This window comes from Mirounga angustirostris, unplaced genomic scaffold, assembly GCF_029215605.1.
Source record: "Mirounga angustirostris isolate CCGP_5_RB_7025 unplaced genomic scaffold, mMirAng1.0.hap1 SCAF_15, whole genome shotgun sequence".
Classification (NCBI taxonomy): domain Eukaryota; kingdom Metazoa; phylum Chordata; class Mammalia; order Carnivora; family Phocidae; genus Mirounga; species Mirounga angustirostris.
Window position 1 is genome coordinate 88849181 of NW_026991723.1, and position 19251 is coordinate 88868431.

The 19251-nt window shown below is 44.0% G+C and overlaps 1 protein-coding gene across 8 annotated transcripts in view; it reads left to right on the forward strand.

Moving 5' to 3' along the window:
• The window catches only part of NUP214 (nucleoporin 214), a 102031-nt gene that overhangs the window by 73504 nt on the left and 9276 nt on the right, over window positions 1-19251 (forward strand). For 5 of the 8 annotated variants that reach the window (XM_064579479.1, XM_045883360.3, XM_064579478.1 and 2 more), the window contains one exon: window positions 12429-12582. In XM_064579479.1, coding sequence (XP_064435549.1) covers window positions 12429-12582 — 154 coding nt within the window. Of the gene's footprint in view, window positions 1-12340; window positions 12583-12842; window positions 18847-19251 lie in introns of those variants that run through there. The other 3 variants (XM_045883362.3, XM_064579480.1, XM_054509464.2) reach the window with 3 other exon arrangements.

The following is a 19251-nucleotide window of genomic DNA, read 5'->3' on the forward strand; positions in this document are numbered from 1 at the left end:
CACACAGTATAAGCAGTTCGTACTGTGTGCCCGAGGCCAGCAAACAGCCTCACGGGGTTCTCAAGCTCTGCCTTCTTTAACTCCCTTGGGGAGGCCGAAATCTCAGCCTCTGATTGGAGAGAATCACTAGTTTTGACCTTTCTTTGACAGTCCTCTAGGAAAGCACTTAAAAAGCACAGTGCCTAATCTCCATCCATCTTCTGCCCGTTCTGCTAGGGCAGGGGTTGGCAAACTACAGTCCGTGGGGTTAATCTGCTCCTCAGCCTTCGTGTGTGTGTGTGTGTGTGTGTTTTAAGATCCTGGAGCTAAAAATAGTTTTTACCCTTTTAAATGGTTATTTAAACGAAAAGAAGACTATGTAACCAACACCATATATGGCCCCTGGACTAAGCTGTACGCACTCCTTTTGGTGACCTGAGTTGTTTGAGTTTGTACAGCTAGTGGTTATGTACGTGTGGGCACAGTTTTAAGTGCTTTACAAAAATGGGCTCGTGTGATCGTTAGTGCTTCTGTGAGGCATAGGGGCTGCTCTTGCCCCCGTTCCTCAGACGAGAGAGGGACTGTGTTGTTACATCACGTGCCAGCAGCTTTCAGGTCATAGTAACCCCTCGAGGAGTCCTTCTGAGGGAGGGTCCTCTGATGTATCAGGGACGGTGATGGCTCTCTGAAGGTGGGCTTAGCACGCGTCCGTTAACTAACGCAGCAGCAGACGTATTGTGTGTTTCTGCCACATCTGCAGGAAGACGTTTTCTTTGTGCTCCCTTTCCTTCAAAGATGGGCTCTGCCCTGGTCCGTGATCTGTGGCAGGGAGAAGTGAAACTTCAGAGCTGGTAATGGCAGGTTAAGTCCTGTCAACCAAGTTCCTCACTGGAAACAGCTAAAAATGATGGATAAGACATAAAAACCATAGTTTTCAAAGCACTGGCAAGCTAACAAGGTATTTTACCAAGCCAAATGAAAAGAAAATGGGTACCTGTAGAAGTGAGGGCATTTATTAATCTGAGGAAATTTTAATTTCCTATGTTAATAACCCCAAAGGGCAAAGGGGCAGAAATCACTAACTGAGATATGCACAAAGAAGGGAGTCTAAGAGAGACCCTGCCCCACGATGAGCTGGGGCTCCAGATTCACTGGTCTCCGCCTGGGAATGTAGCCTGGAAGGATCCTAGGATGGTGGTGCCTGCAGGTGTCTGGCAAAAGCAGCCCAGACCCACCTTGAAGAAAAGTAACTTCACTCTAGTCCTTGGACAGTTTTTAAGGACATTGATTCCCATGCCTAAATTAATCACAGAAGGAAACAAAGAACTATGAGCAAGGGCCAGGATAAACAGCAGACATACATTTGCATAGACTTCTAGACTATATAGAACAGCTCTGTTTTTACATGTTCAGTAGAAATAAAAGGCAAACTTGAACATACTGGTAAAGAATAGGAGATAAGAAGTGTCATAGCTACATTGAAAACCAAGTAGAACTTCTAGAAAAATATAATTAAAATTTAAAACCAGCAGATTAGACCCAACTGAAGAGAACGGTAGCATAGTAGACAGGGATCAGCAAACGTTTTCTGTAAAGGGCTAGATAGTAAATATTTTAGACTTTGAGAACCACATACTATAGTTTCCGTCACAGCTACTCCGTGCTTCACAAAAGCAGCCATAGACAATAAGTGAGTGAATGAGCATGGTTATGCTTCCATAAAGCTTTATTTACAAAAGCAGACAGCAGGGGTGCCTGGGTGGCTTAGTCATTAAGCGTCTGCCTGCGGCTCGGGTCGTGATCCCAGAGTCCTGGGATTGAGCCCCGCATCGGGCTCCCTGCTCAGCGGGAAGCCTGCTTCTCCCTCTCCCACTCCCCCTGCTTGTGTTCCCTCTCTCACTGTGTCTCTGTCAAATAAATAAATAAAATCTTTTAAAAAAACAAAAACAAAAACAGACAGCAGTCTGGGTTGAGCCCACGGACTACAGTTTGGTGGCCCTTGAACTGGAAGGCAGGTCAGATTAAGTTATGTGGAATGCATCACGGAGAGCAAAAAAGATGGAAAATACACAAGAGAGAGCAAAATCTTAAAAGAGAAATTTAACATGTTTAATCAGAGAAGAGAAGGAGAAAGGATGTGTGACAATATGAGAGAAAAAGACACATTTCTAAAACCAGTAGAAAACAGTAACCCACAGATTCAAAAGTCCAGCAAACACCAAGCAGAACGTGTGAAAGGAAATGGATTCCAAGACCCATCACAGTGAAGCTGCAGAGCTATAAAGATAAAATGTTAAAAGCACTCAGGAGAAAGACGGGTTACCTTCAAAAGAGCAATTGTTGGACTCACAGCTGACTTCTCAACAGTGACAGTGAAAGCCAGAGACAGTCTAGCTACCTAGAATTTCTAAACCCCACAGAAAAACATCTTTAAAGAGTACGTGGAAATCAAGACCTTTTTCAGACAGATACTGAGAGAATTTATGCCTAGCAGACCTGAAGGAAATTCTAAAGGATGTTCTTGAGGCAAAAGGAAAATTTGCTTTCACTAAAATTACGGCTCTCTTAATTTTAGGGTAAAACAAGCCATGAAATAGGAAAATTACAGCTTATAAAACTGACAGAGTAATTGTATTCAGAATATATAAACAATACAAATCAAAAAGAGAAAAGACAAGTACACCCCCACCAAAGTGGCTGAAATTGAAAGGGCTGACAATACCCAATATTGGTGAGGAGTATAGCAACAAGAAACTCTTACATGTTGGAGAAGGCAGTGTAAATCCATATAACCACTTTGGAAAACCACCTGGTGCTATCAAAACTAAATACACAAAAAATTCCTCTTGAGCCAGCGTATCTACTTCTAGATAGGTAGCCAGCAGAAACGAGGGCCTATGTTCACTAGAAGGTATAGTCATAATAACTAAAAACAAGAAACAACCCAAATGCATATCAGCTGAAGAATGGATAATTAAATTGCGGTGTATTTATACAGTGGAATACTGCAAAGCAGTGAAATCAAATGTACTGTTTGTATACAAAACAAACTGGGTAAGTCCCACAGACGTAGTGTTAAATGAAAGAAGCCAGATCCGAGAATACATAGTGTTGGATTACAGTTTCCTAAAGAGGCAAATACAGGCAAAACTTAGCATGATAGAAATTACAATAGTGGTTACTCTTAGAGCATTAAACATGGGGTACAGAGGAGCCTTCCAAAGTTCTAAAACAATGTTTTCTATCTTGATCTGTTACAAGCACTTATATGTCAAAATTCACTGAGCTCTCTACACGTAAAATCTGTGAACTTAAACACAATAGAAAGAAAATAGGCAGAAGATTTCATTTAAAAAGGGTGCACATGGGCGCCTGGGTGGCTCAGTTGGTTAAGCGACTGCCTTCGGCTCAGGTCATGATCCTGGAGTCCCGGGATCGAGTCCCGCATCGGGCTCCCTGCTTGGCAGGGAGTCTGCTACTCCCTCTGACCCTCCCCCATCTCATGCTCTCTCTCTCTCTCTGTCTCATTCTCTCTCTCAAATAAATAAATAAAATCTTAAAAAAAAAAAAGGGTGCACAGCATTGTGAACGTACCTGATGCTACTGAGTTGTACACTTAAAAATGCTGAAGTCAGTAAGTTTTATGTATATTTTAATCACAATTTTTTAAAGAAGGAGAAATAAGAAAATATAATAAGTAAATAAGGGTTAGCCAGAAGACCAAGAAACACAGTCAATTAGTAATACAAATTAAACCAACAAAGAGATACACACCTATACGACAGCAAAAATTCAAAGCCCAATGATACCATATGCCAGCAAATATGCAGAACAAAGGAAATTTGCCTTCACTCCTGGCCAGGGTGTCATTTGGTACAACCACCTTGGAAAATAGTTTGGCATGATCCAACGGAGACTGGCAATTCCAACTCCTAGGTGTGTTCTTTAGAGAAACTCATGCACACAGGCCCCAGGATATAGGGGTGCTCATAGCCACAGTGTTCTGGTAACCAAAAACTGGTTCTAGTAACCAAATACTGGATGTTGACCAGTATTCCAATGGGTAGATGAATTTGTAGTATTTTATAGTAGAATTTTTTTTTTAAGATTTTATTTATTTACCTGACAGAGACAGACACAGCGAGAGAGGGAACACAAGCAGAGGGAGTGGGAGAGGGAGAAGCAGACTTCCTGCTGAGCAGGGAGCCTGATGCAGGGCTCGATCCCAGGACCCTGGGATCATGACCTGAGCCGAAGGCAGACGCCCAACAACCAAGCCACCCAGGCGTCCCTACAGTAGAATTTTATCCAGCTATGACAATGACTGAACTAGAGTGGCATGGGGGACTCACAGACGTGATGTTGAGCTAAGAGACAGAAAACTTATGTGATCAACTCTATATTGGTTACTCCTCCCCACCCCCCCACCCCCATATTCTTCCGTCACAGAAATTATGTTTGCAATTGGAGGGGCCAGAAATTCAAGTCAGTGATTTTTTTTCTGATGACAGGGGCCTTCTGTGTTGTATTCATTGCTATATCCTCAGTTCTTAGGACTGTGTCTAGCACATGGTAAGCACTGTAAAAATGAATGAATTTTCAGTTGATAGGAGTATTCCCAGAAATATCTAAGGATACAAGGCAGATTCTGGCTAGGATGCAGAAGACCTTAACTCCTGTTACAACACAAGGCAAAATCCAGATAGTGTGATAATCACACTTATCCTTTGGATATTGGAATTTTCTGGTGCTGTGTAACACCTGACCCCCAAACCTAGTGGCATATATATATCCATATCCAGTGGTTGGTTTTGCTATTGGCTCAGAACTGAACTGGAGTTCTTGGCTTCTCTGTGTGGCCAGAGCTTCCTCACAATGTAGTGGCTGGATTCCAAGGAGAAGTTTCAAAAAAGAAAGGGAGCCAGGCGGAAAATATATAACTTTTATGACCTAGTCACAGAGCATCACTTATGTTGCATTCTCTTGTTCAAGGCAGTCATAAAATCCCGTCCAGGTGTGAAAGGAGGGCAATAGACTTCACCTCTTAGAAGAGCACATGAGTCTAGAAATATTGCTGTGACCATCTTTGGAAAATATAATCTGTCACAGTGGGACTCAAGAGTGGCAGAAAACCTTGTGGAATTCATTTCCAGAGAGAGGGGAGCCTGTTGTAGGTGAGATGGTATAGCAGATTCTGGGGCACATGTCAGGTCTGGGTTTGGGAAGTGGAAGAGAGGCCTTGCTGAAGACTGAGGAAGAAATGTACTGGCTAGAGAAGAAGCCAGAAGAAGTTATTGGCAGCAATGGGAGCAAGCAAAATAAATGACCAATAAACACATGAAAAGATGACCAATACCGTTAAACATTAGGAAATGAAAATCAAAACCGTAATGAGAATACCACTTCACGTCCAGTTGGTGGCTATAATTTAAAAAACAAACAAACAGGGCGCCTGGGTGGCTCAGTTGGTTAAGCGACTGCCTTCGGCTCAGGTCATGATCCTGGAGTCCCGGGATCGAGTCCCGCATCGGGCTCCCTGCTCAGCGGGGGGTCTGCTTCTCCCTCTGCCCTCTTCCCTCTCGTGCTCTCTGTCTCTCATTCTCTCTCTCTCAAATAAATAAATAAAATCTTTAAAATAAATAAATAAATAAATAAATAAATAAATAAATAACCTGAGAATAATAGGTGTTAACAAGGATGTGGGGAAAATGGAACCCAACATTGCCGGTTGAAATGTAAAATAGTGCATCCACTGTGGAACACAGGTCAGTGGTTCCTCAAAAAGCCGAACATAGAATTACCATATGACCCAGCAATTCCACTACTGGGTATATACCGAAAGGAATTGAAAGCAGGAGGTCAAAGACCTACTTTCCTCCAGTCTTCACAGCAGCATTACTCACAATAGCCAAAGGAGGAAACAACCCAAATGTCTATCAACAGATGACTAGATAAACAAAATATGGTCTATACAGAAAATGGAATATTACTCAGCCTTCCAAAGGGAAGAAGTCCTGATTCATACTACACATGGATGAACCTTGAATGCATTATGCTAAATTAGATAAGCCAGACCTAAAAGGACAAATAATGTATGATTCCACATACATGAAGTATTTACAATAGGTAAATTCATAGAGCAGGAAAGTAGATTAGAGATTACCAGTGGCTGTTAGGAGGAATGGGAGTTACTGCTTAGTGGTTGAGAATTTTGGTTGTGGTGGTGAAAAAAATCTTGGAAATAGGTAGTGATGATGGCTGCACAGCATTGTGAATATAATTCATGCCACTGAATTGTATGCTTACGTGGTTAAAATGACAAAATGATATTTTGCCGCACTTTTAACTTAATAATGTTAATATACCAAAAACCATTGAATTTTATCCTTGAAAATCAGTGAGTTTTATGGTATATGGATTATATCCCAATAACGCTGTTGTTTAAAAAAAAAAAACAGATTGGGGTCTGAAAGACTTGCAAGTACAACAGTAATTTGTTCAGTATAAAAATCTTCCCTATCCACCCCTCCCCCACTTTTGCTAAGAGAAAGAAAGTAAAGGCAGGACCGAAAAGCAGAAAGAACTTGCGCAGTCCTGCAATGTCTCACTGCCCAGAACTGTTGAATCCAAAGGTAACACTGCAGCCCACCTGCCTCCTGGCTCCAGGCTCAACCTTAAGACAAATAACTTAAGCCCTAAGCAAACACAGAGGTAAGTTCATTCTTCAGTCTTTGACTCGTTTCCAGATGAACTCAGCACTTAGTGAAATGTGAATAATTGCATATTCACTTTGGGATACAGATGAAAGAGAGACCTCTCATGCTGTAGGAAAAACAGTGTTCTTCAATCCGCATACCGCTGTTCTACACGCAAAGTCTCGTATACCAAAAAACATGTGTATGTATATATTTTATACATGTCGCATATATAGTATATATAACATACACAAAAGCAAAAATAAAAGGGGCCACCCACAATTGTATTTTAGAAAACAGCAAGAAACAACCTGTAGATGATCTGGATAGTGGAACTAGCAGGCGGAGACTTTAAAATAACTATTGTGACTATTGTGCTCCAGGATTTAGAGGAGAAGAAAATGGTTGAATCTCGGCAGAGAATTGGCCATTATAAAAATAAATAGAAAGTCTTGGTCTGTATCTGAAGTTTAAATCTAGTATCTGAAATAAAAAATTATTAGACAGGCATAACAGCAGAGTGAGTACTACAGAAGAACAATGAACTTGAACACATGTCAGGTAGAAATTATCTAAAACGAAGCTGAGAATGGGGGCCCTGGCTGGCTCAGTTGGTAGAGTGTACAGCTCTTGATCTCAGGGTTTTGAGTTTAAGCCCCACGTTGGGCGTGGAGCCTACTTAAAATTAATATATATATAAGTAAACAAAATTTCTTGAGTGAAACTTGGAGAGACTGAGAAAACCACTGGGCAGAATGTTAGTGACCTGTGTAACACAATATCAGGCAGTCTGTTTTACTGGTAACCGAAGTCCTTGAAGGAGAGGAGACAGAATGGAGTAGACAAAAAATATTTGAAGAAAAACGGCCAGGCTTTTCCAAATGTATTGAAAAACAAGGATCCAGAAATCCAAGAAACTCTGTGAACCCTGAACAGAATAAATAGCAGAAGACCACACCTAGACATATCATAGATAAGCTTCTGAAAACTAAATACAAAGAGAAAAATTTTTAAGCAGCTAAAAAGACTCAGGCCATAGGGGAAAACAGCGTATTTGTGTGGTTATGAGGAGATGTTAAATATATGACAATCAGAGCAAAAAGGCAGAGAGTATCTTTACTCCCTCGCGTAGACCAGTGGTTCTCAAATGGTATCAATTCCACTCCCCACCCCCATGGGAATTTCACAATTGCAATGTCCGGAGACCTGTTTGGTCCTCATGAGTAAGGGATGCTGTTAGCATCTAGGGCCAGGGATGCTGCTAAACATTCCATAACCCTCCAAAACAAGGAGTTATCCAACCCAAATGTCAATGCCACTGTTATGAAACCATTATGAGGTAAAGATTTCTTAGAACCCAGGGGCGCCTGGGTGGCTCAGTCGGTTAAGTGTCTGTCTTCGGCTCAGGTCGTGATCCCTGGGTCCTGGGATCGAGCTCCGCATCGGGCTCCCTGCTCGGCGGGAAGCCTGCTTCTCCCTCTCCCACTCCCCCACCCCCCACTTGTGATCTCTCTCTGTTGAATAAATTAAGTCTTTAAAAAATATATATATATATTTCTTAGAACCCAGAAAGCACCTAACCATAAAAGAAGAAAATTTTAAAAGTAGAGTCCATCAGAATTAGAAAGTAATGCTAATCAAAATGTTATGAAATGAACGGCAGGGCATAGACTGGGGGAAAATATTTATAATACATGTATCAAATGAAGGGCTTCTGTCCAGAATACGTAAAGAATACATAAAGAACTTGGGACACCTGGGTGGCTCAGATGGTTAAGGGTCTGCCTTTGGCTCAGGTCATGATCTCTGGGTCCTGGGATCAAGCCCCGAGTCGCGCTCCCTGCTCAGTGGGAAGTCTACTTGTCCTCTCTCTCTGCCCCTGCTCATACTCTCTCTCACTCTCTCTCTCTGCCCCTGCTCATGCTCTCTCTCTCTCTCTCTCTCTCTCAAATAAATAAAATCTTTAAAAAAATAAAATGTTAAAAAAAAAAAGCATATATAAAGAACTTTAAAAACTGAAAGCAAAGTACTTGGAGACAGATACTTTACAAAGTATATGAATGGCCAATAAGCATGTGAAAACTTGCCCGCCATTATTAGTCATCAGAGAAATGCAAATTGGAACCACAATAAGACACTACTCCAAAGCTACTAGAATTACTAAAATTTAAGAGCTAACAAAACCAAATGTGGAGATTAGAGCAAATAGATCTCTTAATGTGTTGCTGGTGGGATTATAAAATGGTAATTTGGAAAACCATTTGGCAATTTAAGTCAAATATACACTAATTGTGTGGTTTAGCAGTTCCAGGCCTAGGTATTTACCCAAAAGAGCTGAAAACCTAGGTCCGCAGAAAGACTTAATGCTTATAGCAACTTTGTTTATGACAGCCAAAACCTGGAAATAGTCTAGATGTCTAGCAGGAGAATAGTCAACACCAGCATACTCCTGTGATGGAATACTACTCAGCAGTATAAAGGGAAGAATGACCAATGCATGCAGCAATATGGATGAATCTCAAAAGCATATGTTGATTTTAGCCAGGTCAGTTAGGCCAGAAAATGAAATAAAAGGCATCTAGGTTGGAAGGGAAAAAGTAAAACTCTGTGTCTGCAGATAACATGATCAGGTATATAGAAAATCCTAAGGAATCCACTAAAATACTGCTAGAACTAATAAATGGGTTCACAGTTGCAGGATGCAAGATTAAAATTTCAAAAGCCTATTCTGTTTTTATACATTTGCAAAGAACTATCTGAAAGTGAAAGTAAGAAAATTCCATTTTCAATAACATCAAAACGGGTACGATACTTAGGAATAAATTTAGCAAAATAAGTGTAAAACATACTCTGAATACTATAAAACATTGTTTAAAGAAATTAAAGATGATCTAAATAAATGGAAGGATATCCAGTGTTCATGGATTGAAAGATCACATTTGATGGAGAGAGTCCTTATTAAAATAGTTTAATTTCAGAGAGTTTTAAGTACTATGAAGAGAATAAAGCAGTAATCAGGAAGAAGGATTTAGGTTACATAGTCAGGAAATGCCATTCTGAGGAAGTCTCATCAGTGTCTCCCTTTCCTTTTTATATTTGTTTCTTTGAATTAGGATCAAATCCAGTCCACACGTTGAGACCGCTTGATAGGTCTCCTGAGTGTCTCTCTCTATAGATAACCCTTCCGTGTCTCTCTTCCTCTTGTTGTTTCTCACAATTCAGTTGTTCTGTAGAATTTCCTATGGTTTGATTGCTGACTGCATTCCTGTGTTACAGCTCCTAGGTTAACTTGGTCCCCTGTCCTTTGTTAACTTCCTGTGAAGTGGGGGTTGGGTCTGGAGGCTTGAGGAGATTCAGATCTGATTTTTTTTTTTTTTTTTTGGCAACATTATGAGCTTGGATCTTGAACACTACCTCCCTATTTAATGATATTAAGGGGTTATTGTTAATTTTTTAGGGATGATAATGGTAAGGTTATGGTTTATGTTTTAGAGATTATACTAGAAAAATCAATGGTTCAAATGATAAGATGTCTAGGATTTGCTTCATGCTAATAAAAGATGAGGGGAAGTAGATGGGATATAGATAAAACTCAGCTGGCCATGAATTCATTGAAACTGGGTGATGGGCATGGGGTAGGAGCATTATATTCTTCTGTCTACTTTTTGTACACTTTTGAGATTTCCCATAATTTAAAATTTTAAAACTATTATAATGTATTGCAATTACAATGAACGGGACTCTCTCTAACCTATTTATGAGGGTGCAGTAGCTATCAATTCGCATTCACTTCTGTGATCCCCTTCTGTTCATTTAGATAGTCATTATTTTTCAAATCCTATTTTTACAATTTAGGTTAAACCATCTGAAATTGCCATTTTTGGGTAGGGTGAAAATATCCACATATTGGCAGTTGACTTTGTTCCAGTCTGATGCATGGAAGTCAGCTACAACGTCTGATATTTTCTACATGCTGCATGGATTCGTTGCCATGTCTTCCTTCCTTTCAAAGTCTGGCTACTGGTTATCAAAGCTTTTATGATTGGATTTGGATTCCAGGTTTTAAAAAGCTCTTACTCATCATTAAATGGTTATAGTAAACTTACTGTTGTTTTAAAGAAATTTAGGGGGAAAAAAGAGGGAGTTAGAGACAAGTATTAAGTGCCTTAGGTACAGTAAAAATTAGCGTGTTGTATTCAAGTACAAAAGACCAGGCTAACTGGACCATGTTGGGGGGAGAGGGGAGGAGAGATGATAAAAGATGATGTCAGAGGTTGGCCAGGGGCCAGATCGTGTAGGGTCTTGTAGAATTTTTAAATATGAGTTTAATGATCTGACTGCCATTCATAGATGTTATTCTAGCTGCTGTGTGAACATAGATTGTAGTGGAAGCAGGATGTCAGTTAAGTTGCGTAGTCCAGGCGAGAAGTCGAGGTTAGGTGGCTCAGACCAGGGTGGTGGCTGTGCTCCTAAGGGGATGCCCGGAGGGGTTTCAGAGGTGGCCCACTGGAGGTGTGACTTAAGTATGAAGTGTTTAGAAAAATGCCTGGCTCTAGCTAGAAAGTGCTCGGTCATTGGTCTGTTACTATCACTGTTAAAATACTAAACAGCAGCTGTTTTCTGAGCCTGTGCTTTTATTTCAGGCGCTATACTAAGGTGCATCACACTTCTCAGCACATTTAATTGACTCGCTGTTTTGAGGTGGGTAGTTCATTATTCCCATTTTACGGGGGATGGACTTCTGCACCTCTGTGTCCGTCTTTGAAAGACACTTCTATAAGGTTCCTGTGCACAGTGACCCATTTCTCTCTCTCTCTCCTTTTCTTTCTTTCTTTCTTTTTCTTTTTTTCTGAAGTAGGCTCCACACCCAGTGTGGAGCGCAGTGCAGGGCTTGAACTCATGACCCTGAGATCTAGACCTGATGAGCTGAGGTCAAGAGTCCGCAGACGCTTAACTGACTGAGCCACCCAGGCGCCCCCACAGTGACCCATTTCTAAAAGCCTATCTTATTCTACATCATCAGCCAAGAAGACATCACGCGTAACTAATATTAATGGTCCCTCAAGTCTACACGGTCTTCCTTAGAGAACCAGTTTCCAAACAGAAATAAAGTATGTGGTGCCTGAGACAGCTTTGAGTCAGCACGCGCCCTAAGTTAGTAGCATCCTCTGAGCATAAGATTTGCAGACTTGGACAAAATTCAGCTATGGTCATCATTTCAACAATGGAGCTAATTTAAGCTTATTTCTGCAGTATGGGAAAGTCATTATGAAATAAAAGTGCACAAATTGGGAGAAAAGACAGTGTAAATCGCTTTTCATCAGTTGCTGATGAGTTCAGCCAAATCCTGGAGGAATCAAAATAAGTCGTGTTCATAATCGCCTAGAAATGTTTTTAAACTTTCTCATTTGGGGGAACTCTTGAGGGGCTGGCTTTCCTGCCCCTGGCATTGTGTCAAGCAGAGACTGGAGGCAGCAGGGCAGATAAACATTCAAAGTTCCCTCCTCCCATAAATCATGTTTTCAGAGAACTGTGAACATGGAATAATAGCTTGAGAACTTCTGATTTGTAGGAAGTCCCTGTCCAGAGTCCAGCTTCTTTTGTGGGTGTTAGAGCATCCGTCCCAGAACTAATCAGAGTCCTCTTGCTTTTTCCCTTTGTCCCAGCGGTGAGCGCCTTCTTTCCGCGGATGTGGCCTGCCGTTTGACGATGACCTCTCATCCTATCTCGCTTCCTGCCCCTTTTGTTTTCCAGCAGCCCTCTTGCAGTGGGAACATGTTTGGGTCTGGAAACACTGGAAGAGGGGGAGGTTTCTTCAGTGGCCTTGGAGGGAAACCCAGCCAGGATGCAGCCAACAAAAACCCATTCAGCTCGGCCAGCGGGGGCTTTGGATCTGCAGCCACCCCAAGTAAGTTGAAACCGTTTTCCCAGTCCCTTGGCCCCATAATGCCATTGTCATCCCTGTGGTGCGAGCAGAGCTTTGGTGACAAGTGTAGAAAGGAAAGAGGGGGTCTAGAAGGCCTGTTTAATATATGGATCAAAGCAGTGTGATCTGTTTTGATTTTGATTTTTGGTTTTTTAATGAGATGTCCTATATAATCATGAAAAGACATCAGAGCTGCAGGGTGAATGTCTGTGCACTGAGCTCCTCCCCTCTTCTCTCCCAAGGCCCACATCGCTCTGTTTCTTAGGGTTGAAATGACTTGAAGTGAATGCAAGCGGACAGGCATAAATGAGAGCAGCAGAGCAAGCTGGGTGTGCTTGGAGAAGGAGCATCTGGATGTTCGTTGTGTAGTACTCTCTCTGAATTTGCTTTAAAATTCAGCTGCCACAGAGAAATGTTACCCAAAACTCAGAGCCTTCGTTATTTCTCATCTCTCACATTTCAAATGAAGCTGTATCGTTCTGCTGGCACTTTTTTTCCAGCTAATTTTTCAAATTCTTTGTTGATCTGTCTATTCGTGGTTAGAAATGAAAGAAATTTGGGTTGTTGTTGTTTTTTTTAATCTGAAAAAAATAAAAAATCCTGCTGCAGATGGAGGCTGAGATGGGAAGTTGGGGGCCTGTCATCTTCATCTCTGCTTCCCTCGTTTACCACGCCGCACACGGAGCGTCTCTCGTCTGCTGTGCTAACACAAGATCCTCAAGAATCGGGAGCTAATGTTCTCAGACAGGACTGATACTCCCTTCACGGTTAAGGCTCATGCAGTTCTAAGCAGAGTTCTCTGTCCTGAGTCTCCAGAGTCACTGATCAATTGTTTTGATGTCACTGTCCACCTAAGTAACACAGAAGGAAAGATTAGAGTCAAGAGACACAGACCTCTTCACTTGTGAAATTATATGAGCAGAAATTTTTGTTCTTTAGCTTTCAGTCTTCCGGGAGAAATTTAGAATCCTAGAATGAGGGACGCCTGGGTAGCTCAGTCAGTTAAGCGTCTGCCTTCAGCTCAGGTCATGATCCCCCACGTCCCTGCTGAGCAGGGAGCCTGCCTCTCCCTCTCCTGCTCTCCCTGTTTGTGCACCCTCTGTCAAATAAATAAAACCTTAAAAAAAAAAAAAAAAGAACTCTAGAATGAAGGGATCCTAGAAACCGAATCTAGTACTTTTCAAAACACTTTCTACAGATGAACTTCTCAGCAGAATCCTGATGCGTAAAACAGGTAAAAATAGGTCTGCTTGGAAGTAGGGGTCAAGAACCAGAGATGCTGGGTGGTTTCCCCATCTACCTGCGCCCAGCTCTCAGCGTGGAACCGCAGGGCTCCATAGCACATACTTGGACAACAGGATCCTTGTGTGGCATTCTCTCCATTTTCCAATGAGGAAACAGGCCCCGAATGGTGAGGTGATTTTAAGTGCCAGAAAGTGGCAGATCTAGGACTCTGCTAGTTCATATGTAGCCTACAGAACAGCATCTGGCGCAGAAGAAGCACTTGGTAACATGCTACTTAGAAATGTGGGTTTCTCCCGTAGGTAGGTTACCATCTGTGAGACTGTGGTACTAACCAGTTTTGTTGAAACTTAAGTATGTCATACCCTTGTAAAATCCCCTTTCCTCCTGGCTGATTCATCTCCTAGGCCCTGGCTCTTGCTGTCAACGAATTGCCTTCTCTCGGTGGGGGACTGACGATGGCTTGCCCTGGCTCGTGAGAGCCAGCTGTGCACCCTCTCCAATTCTGCATCCGGTGACCTCGTGTCGGGCAGCCTGAACTCTGCCATTAGGCGAGTGTGTACCCCATAGGAATTGGACAGCAGGGCAAGTCAGCGCTGCCCTCCTCCACCCCCAGTCCGTTGTTCACTGGCACAGCGTTTTTCTAATTCTTTAATTCTGGTTTAAAATTAAACCAGGTATTTTTATAGGATTATTCCAGATTCTTGATACCAGACACCTGCTGGTCTTCATTTTCCTAAACACTGGTTTTTATAAATCATCAGTTTACTTTTATGGTAAGAGAAGTTTCAGGTACAGAAAAGACTTAAAACATTCTTTTGTTTTGAAAACTGAAGGTCTGATTCGATAGTGAAAGGGACAGGAGCCTCTGTAGCCCAGAGGACCAGGTGCAGGAGAAGGGGAAGAACGGTGGAGGAGAAGGAGCTAGAGGTCATCTGGGGACAGGCATTGTCCTCACCAGAACTAAGGATGCTTTCTGCGAACCACCGGGGACAGCCTCTTTCTCTTTGGGTGAATCTGCAGTATTTGACACTTTGAGCACAACGTCTTTCCTGGGCTGTATAGACCGACTCTCCTGGTTTCTCTTCCTGCCTTTCAAACGGTTCCTTCTCTACTGCTTCTCTCTGGCCTTGCAGGCATGTCCCCATTGTCATCTGGGTTATCACAGTAGTCTCCAGACTCCCCTCCCTGCTTCCAGCCTCCTCCCCTGGCATGTGGACATTCACACCAAGCTGAGTGTTTTTAACTCTGCTTTGCTTTTGCCTCTCTCCCTACGCAAAACCCCCGGCAGCTTCCCACCGACGTGAAGCCAGCCTCTCTGCTTGGAAGTCTGGGCCCTCCGTGAGCTGCCCCACACACTTTTCTGTCCCCCCAGCATGCTCCCTCTGCGTTGGCCAGTTTGTCTGCTGGCCATCCTTCGTACACGCGCTGCTCCTCTCTCCCCGCTTCAGTGCCAGGGCTCCCCTGCTCCCTCCACTCCACCCGCCAAACCCACCCTTCCTTTAAGGGTGACTGTAAGTCTACGCCAGCGTCTGGAATCCGGCAGCCCTTGCGTTCCATTCCTTCATGTGACATCAGGTGGAAGGGAACGGATCTTTATGGGCCACCTCCTGTGCACCAGATGCTCCATTTAGGTGGGCTGGCCGCTTCTTACAACAGGACTTTTAGATGTGGCTGCCCCCATTTTACCAATAAGGAAATAGGCTCAGAGAAGGGACGTGGACTTACAGAGGTAGCAGCCGTAAAGTGGAGGAGCCAGGGTTTAATCCGAGTATGTTTCCAGAACTCTGATCCACCCCCTTGCCTCCTGAGATCTTCCTAGCCTTGCGACGGAGCACAGTTCCTCCCAGGTGTGTCTTGTCTGACAGCCCTCGGGCTCGTTCTCGGTGGCATCGAACATGCTCCCCTGCAGATAGAGGTCTGAGCACAGACTGAGCAGCCAGCAGTTTTCCCTTGTGACATGTGGGCTCCAGGCTGCCTGGTCCTGAAGCTGCCCTCTTCAGCCCTGAGAAGTCATTAGACCTCTGCCCTGATGGAGAAAGACCAGCCAGGAACACTGTTGCTGGGAGTTGGCATGTTCTTTATCCAGAAGCTCCCACCTCCTAAAGGTTTCTGCGCTCTCTGCCCCCAGGGACTACCTGAGATACACGGTTAACCCCTGGGGTCACTTAAAATTCAGCACCACCCTACACTGTTACCTGTAAGGACTTACTGCCTCCTCGAGTCTTGTCCTAAGGACACTGGTTAGACCCATCCTCAGCACATCCTTTCTGTTCAGAGACCTGAAAGACATACTTGCATGAGGATAAAGAAGCCATTTGAGGACAATCTTGTGGGCCCCCAAGGTTCCCTCTACAACTGTTCTTTAAGAAAATGTCTTGGAAAGCATCCTGGGCCAGAGCTTCTTGAGGAACCCCCTTCTCAGTGCGTGTTAAATTCTAATAGGTGACTTTAGACCCGTAGAATGACATGAGACCTAGTCCCTGTGATAGTGTTTATATCAAATTTATATCAGGTATAATTTAATTAAAGTACGGTTGGACCCTGATGTCAGGCAAGTGTTTTTTGCCAAATAAAAGACCCAGGAGGACCCATGTCGTGCCAGCAGGGGGAAGCCCAGAGCAGACGCTGGTTGTCCCTGGACTCGCCACCCCCGAGAGTAGAAGTGACCAGCCCACTCTGTGAAGACAGGCTTTCTTCCAGCTGCCCTACCCACAAACGAAGAGGCATCTCCTACGACGGCATAGTGTTCCAACAACCAAGATAACCCTCGTACTTGTCGTATTTTAAGAGCCAGGGACTGTATTATTTTGGAGCTACTGGGAGAGAACTGAGAAGCACGTTGTTGACCGTGGAAACAGAGAAGCAGACCTCGTTTAATGCCACTTTGCTTCAGAGCCGCTTGAATAAATCCTAAAACATTTCAACATGCAGAGCTCCTCTTGAGACTGCGAACGAAAACTGTTACAACTTGACTGGTTTAACTCTCAGGATCTTTGCAAAATGAAAAGGATTACGTTTTCTGCCACTGATCTGCTCTGTGTCTTATATTGAACACAAGTGGGATGTAGTAGGAGGAAGACTTAAAGAAACAGAGAGGGGAAGTTCTATTTCCTGAGGATCTGCCATCGGCCCAACTAGGCACTCTGCACATGTCAGCCTATCTGATCCTCACAGCAGCCGTGTGGACCCCCCCCCCTTGCTATCCCCATTTTGTCGCAGAAGAAACTGGGACTTGGGAAGGTGAAGTCCTTGCCTCTAGCTACTAGGTGTCCTGAGCCAGGACTGACTGCAGAACACTCGTGCATTCCACTGTAACGCTCATGAGCATCTTCAGACAGAGGCGTCTCAAGGAGATGAAGGGGTAAAAAATGCCTGGAAACGTCTGTGTTCTCTGACTTCAGGCATTCCAGTCCCGGCATCATCCCGGTAAAATCATTTCACCTCTGTATCTCAGATTTCTCCCAAGAGGAGAGCTAGCCCCAGATCTCGCACTTGAATTGATTTGCTATTTGGAATTTTTGCCGCGTTGGTACTAACAAAGTCAGAAAGTTGCAGCCCTCTGTTCCTGAGGTACCGAGTGAAGGAATGGCTGAGGAACCCATTTTTCATCTCCAGCGTTGAATGAATGTACTGTCCCTGAAAGAAGAAAACGTGGACTCCAAGCTGGCACACTGACGGAAAGCTCAGGCTGTTCAAGAGGACATTTTGGGGGCACCTGGGTGGCTCAGTCGGCTGAGCAGCTGCCTTCAGCTCAGGTCATGATCCCAGGGTCCTGGGATCGAGTCCCACATCGGGCTCCTTCCTCAGTGGGGAGCCTGCTTCTCCCTCTCTCACTCTGCCTGTCACTCTGCCTACTTGTATTCTCTCTTTCTCTGTCAAATAAATAAATAAAATCTATAAAAAAAAAAAAAAGACATTTTGTAGGCTCTCCCTACGAATCCCTCTACAAAAGGGAGATGGATAATCCTGTGGTACCGCGTATAGGGGTGATGAAAAGGAGCTTGTGAACCCCTCCCGCCATCAGTGTCTGGCGCACTCCTAGCCGGCCTCTCAAACTGCTAGCAGGAGTTTCACAGAGCAGGTGACCATGTGGTGGCCTAGGGCTCTGTGTATTGGTGCCTAGAAATTCAAGGTGGTCATGTCCCTGAGATAAGGCTGTTCACTTCCTGGATTGTAGACCAAGAGCATTGCAACTGGAAGTATTGACAGTCACATCTCCCACGGGGGTGGGGCTGGTAGCGGAGCGAGATGGGGGGCCTTGGGATTGGCGGGTTAGTGGAGGACCACCTCTTCAAGCAACTGGACTTCGAGAGTGACTTGCTCCCCTCCGTTCTCTCCATCACCTTCTCGGCGAGCACCTGATCGGCAGGGGGGAAGACCCGCCCGTGCAGATGCTTGCTCTTCTCACTTGGTGATGTGGCACACACTCTCCATTACCCACCGGGAGCATCCAGTCAGTGCCCAGCTTATGCCTGTGCCTTTGGGCCTAGACCCCGTTTCGGGACAGCTTCTCCCTGCCTTCTTTGGGTGCAAACTTACTTTAATAAAACGCATCCAAACACGGTGGGGAAGTGTGAGTTGTCCCTCCCCTCTCCCCCAAAAAAGGGTGAAAGAAAAATTCCTGCTAATGTGCTGTTTGTGTTCCCAAGTGCTTCTGTGTATATGGTTCTGGCTACTTATGTGTGTTACCGGTCAGATTTAAATTTCTTATAACCGACAAAACACTTCTTACCCGTCTTGGTTTTTAGGAGTTAGTTGCCTTTATTCCTTTCAGTCGTGGTGTGGCTTCAGTGTGTAGAGGGAGTGACCCACCTAGATAAGTATCTGAAAGGTCAAGGGCTTCACTGAACCGCTTAGGAAAAGGAAATCAGACTGGAAGTCTTGCTGCCTCTTAACGTTCTTCAGAACATCTCTGGCTCCCCTCAGATCAGAGTTAGGAGCATCATGGTTTTTCTTGTTTCACTGCCATTCCCTGAGCAGATCGGGCAACAGCAGACATGTCCAACCTGACTGTAAAAGCAGGAAGCTGGAAGCCATTAAGCTTGCTTCGGATTTGCTCTGACTTTATTTTCTCTAGCTCGACAAAACGTGAAGTTGGTTTTCGTGTGAGGAGATGAATGAAACCGAGCCCTCTTCAGAAGAAAACCGTCTCGCGGGAAGCTGGTGGATAGACGTGATACGTGCGGGAGCGCAGACACGTTTCTGCAAAGGAGCCTCTTCACTGGGCCCTGCTGCAGCTCCCCTGTATGGTGTGCCCATAGAACCTGGAGCCTGGGCTCCCAGAGATTAAGAACTTGTCATCAACATGCAGGCAAATCACAGGAGGTGTTCACCATAGCTCGGCTCCCTTGAATTCCAGACTTGTCACTTGCTTCTCCTCAAACACCTAGTTGCAGTTTCTTTTCT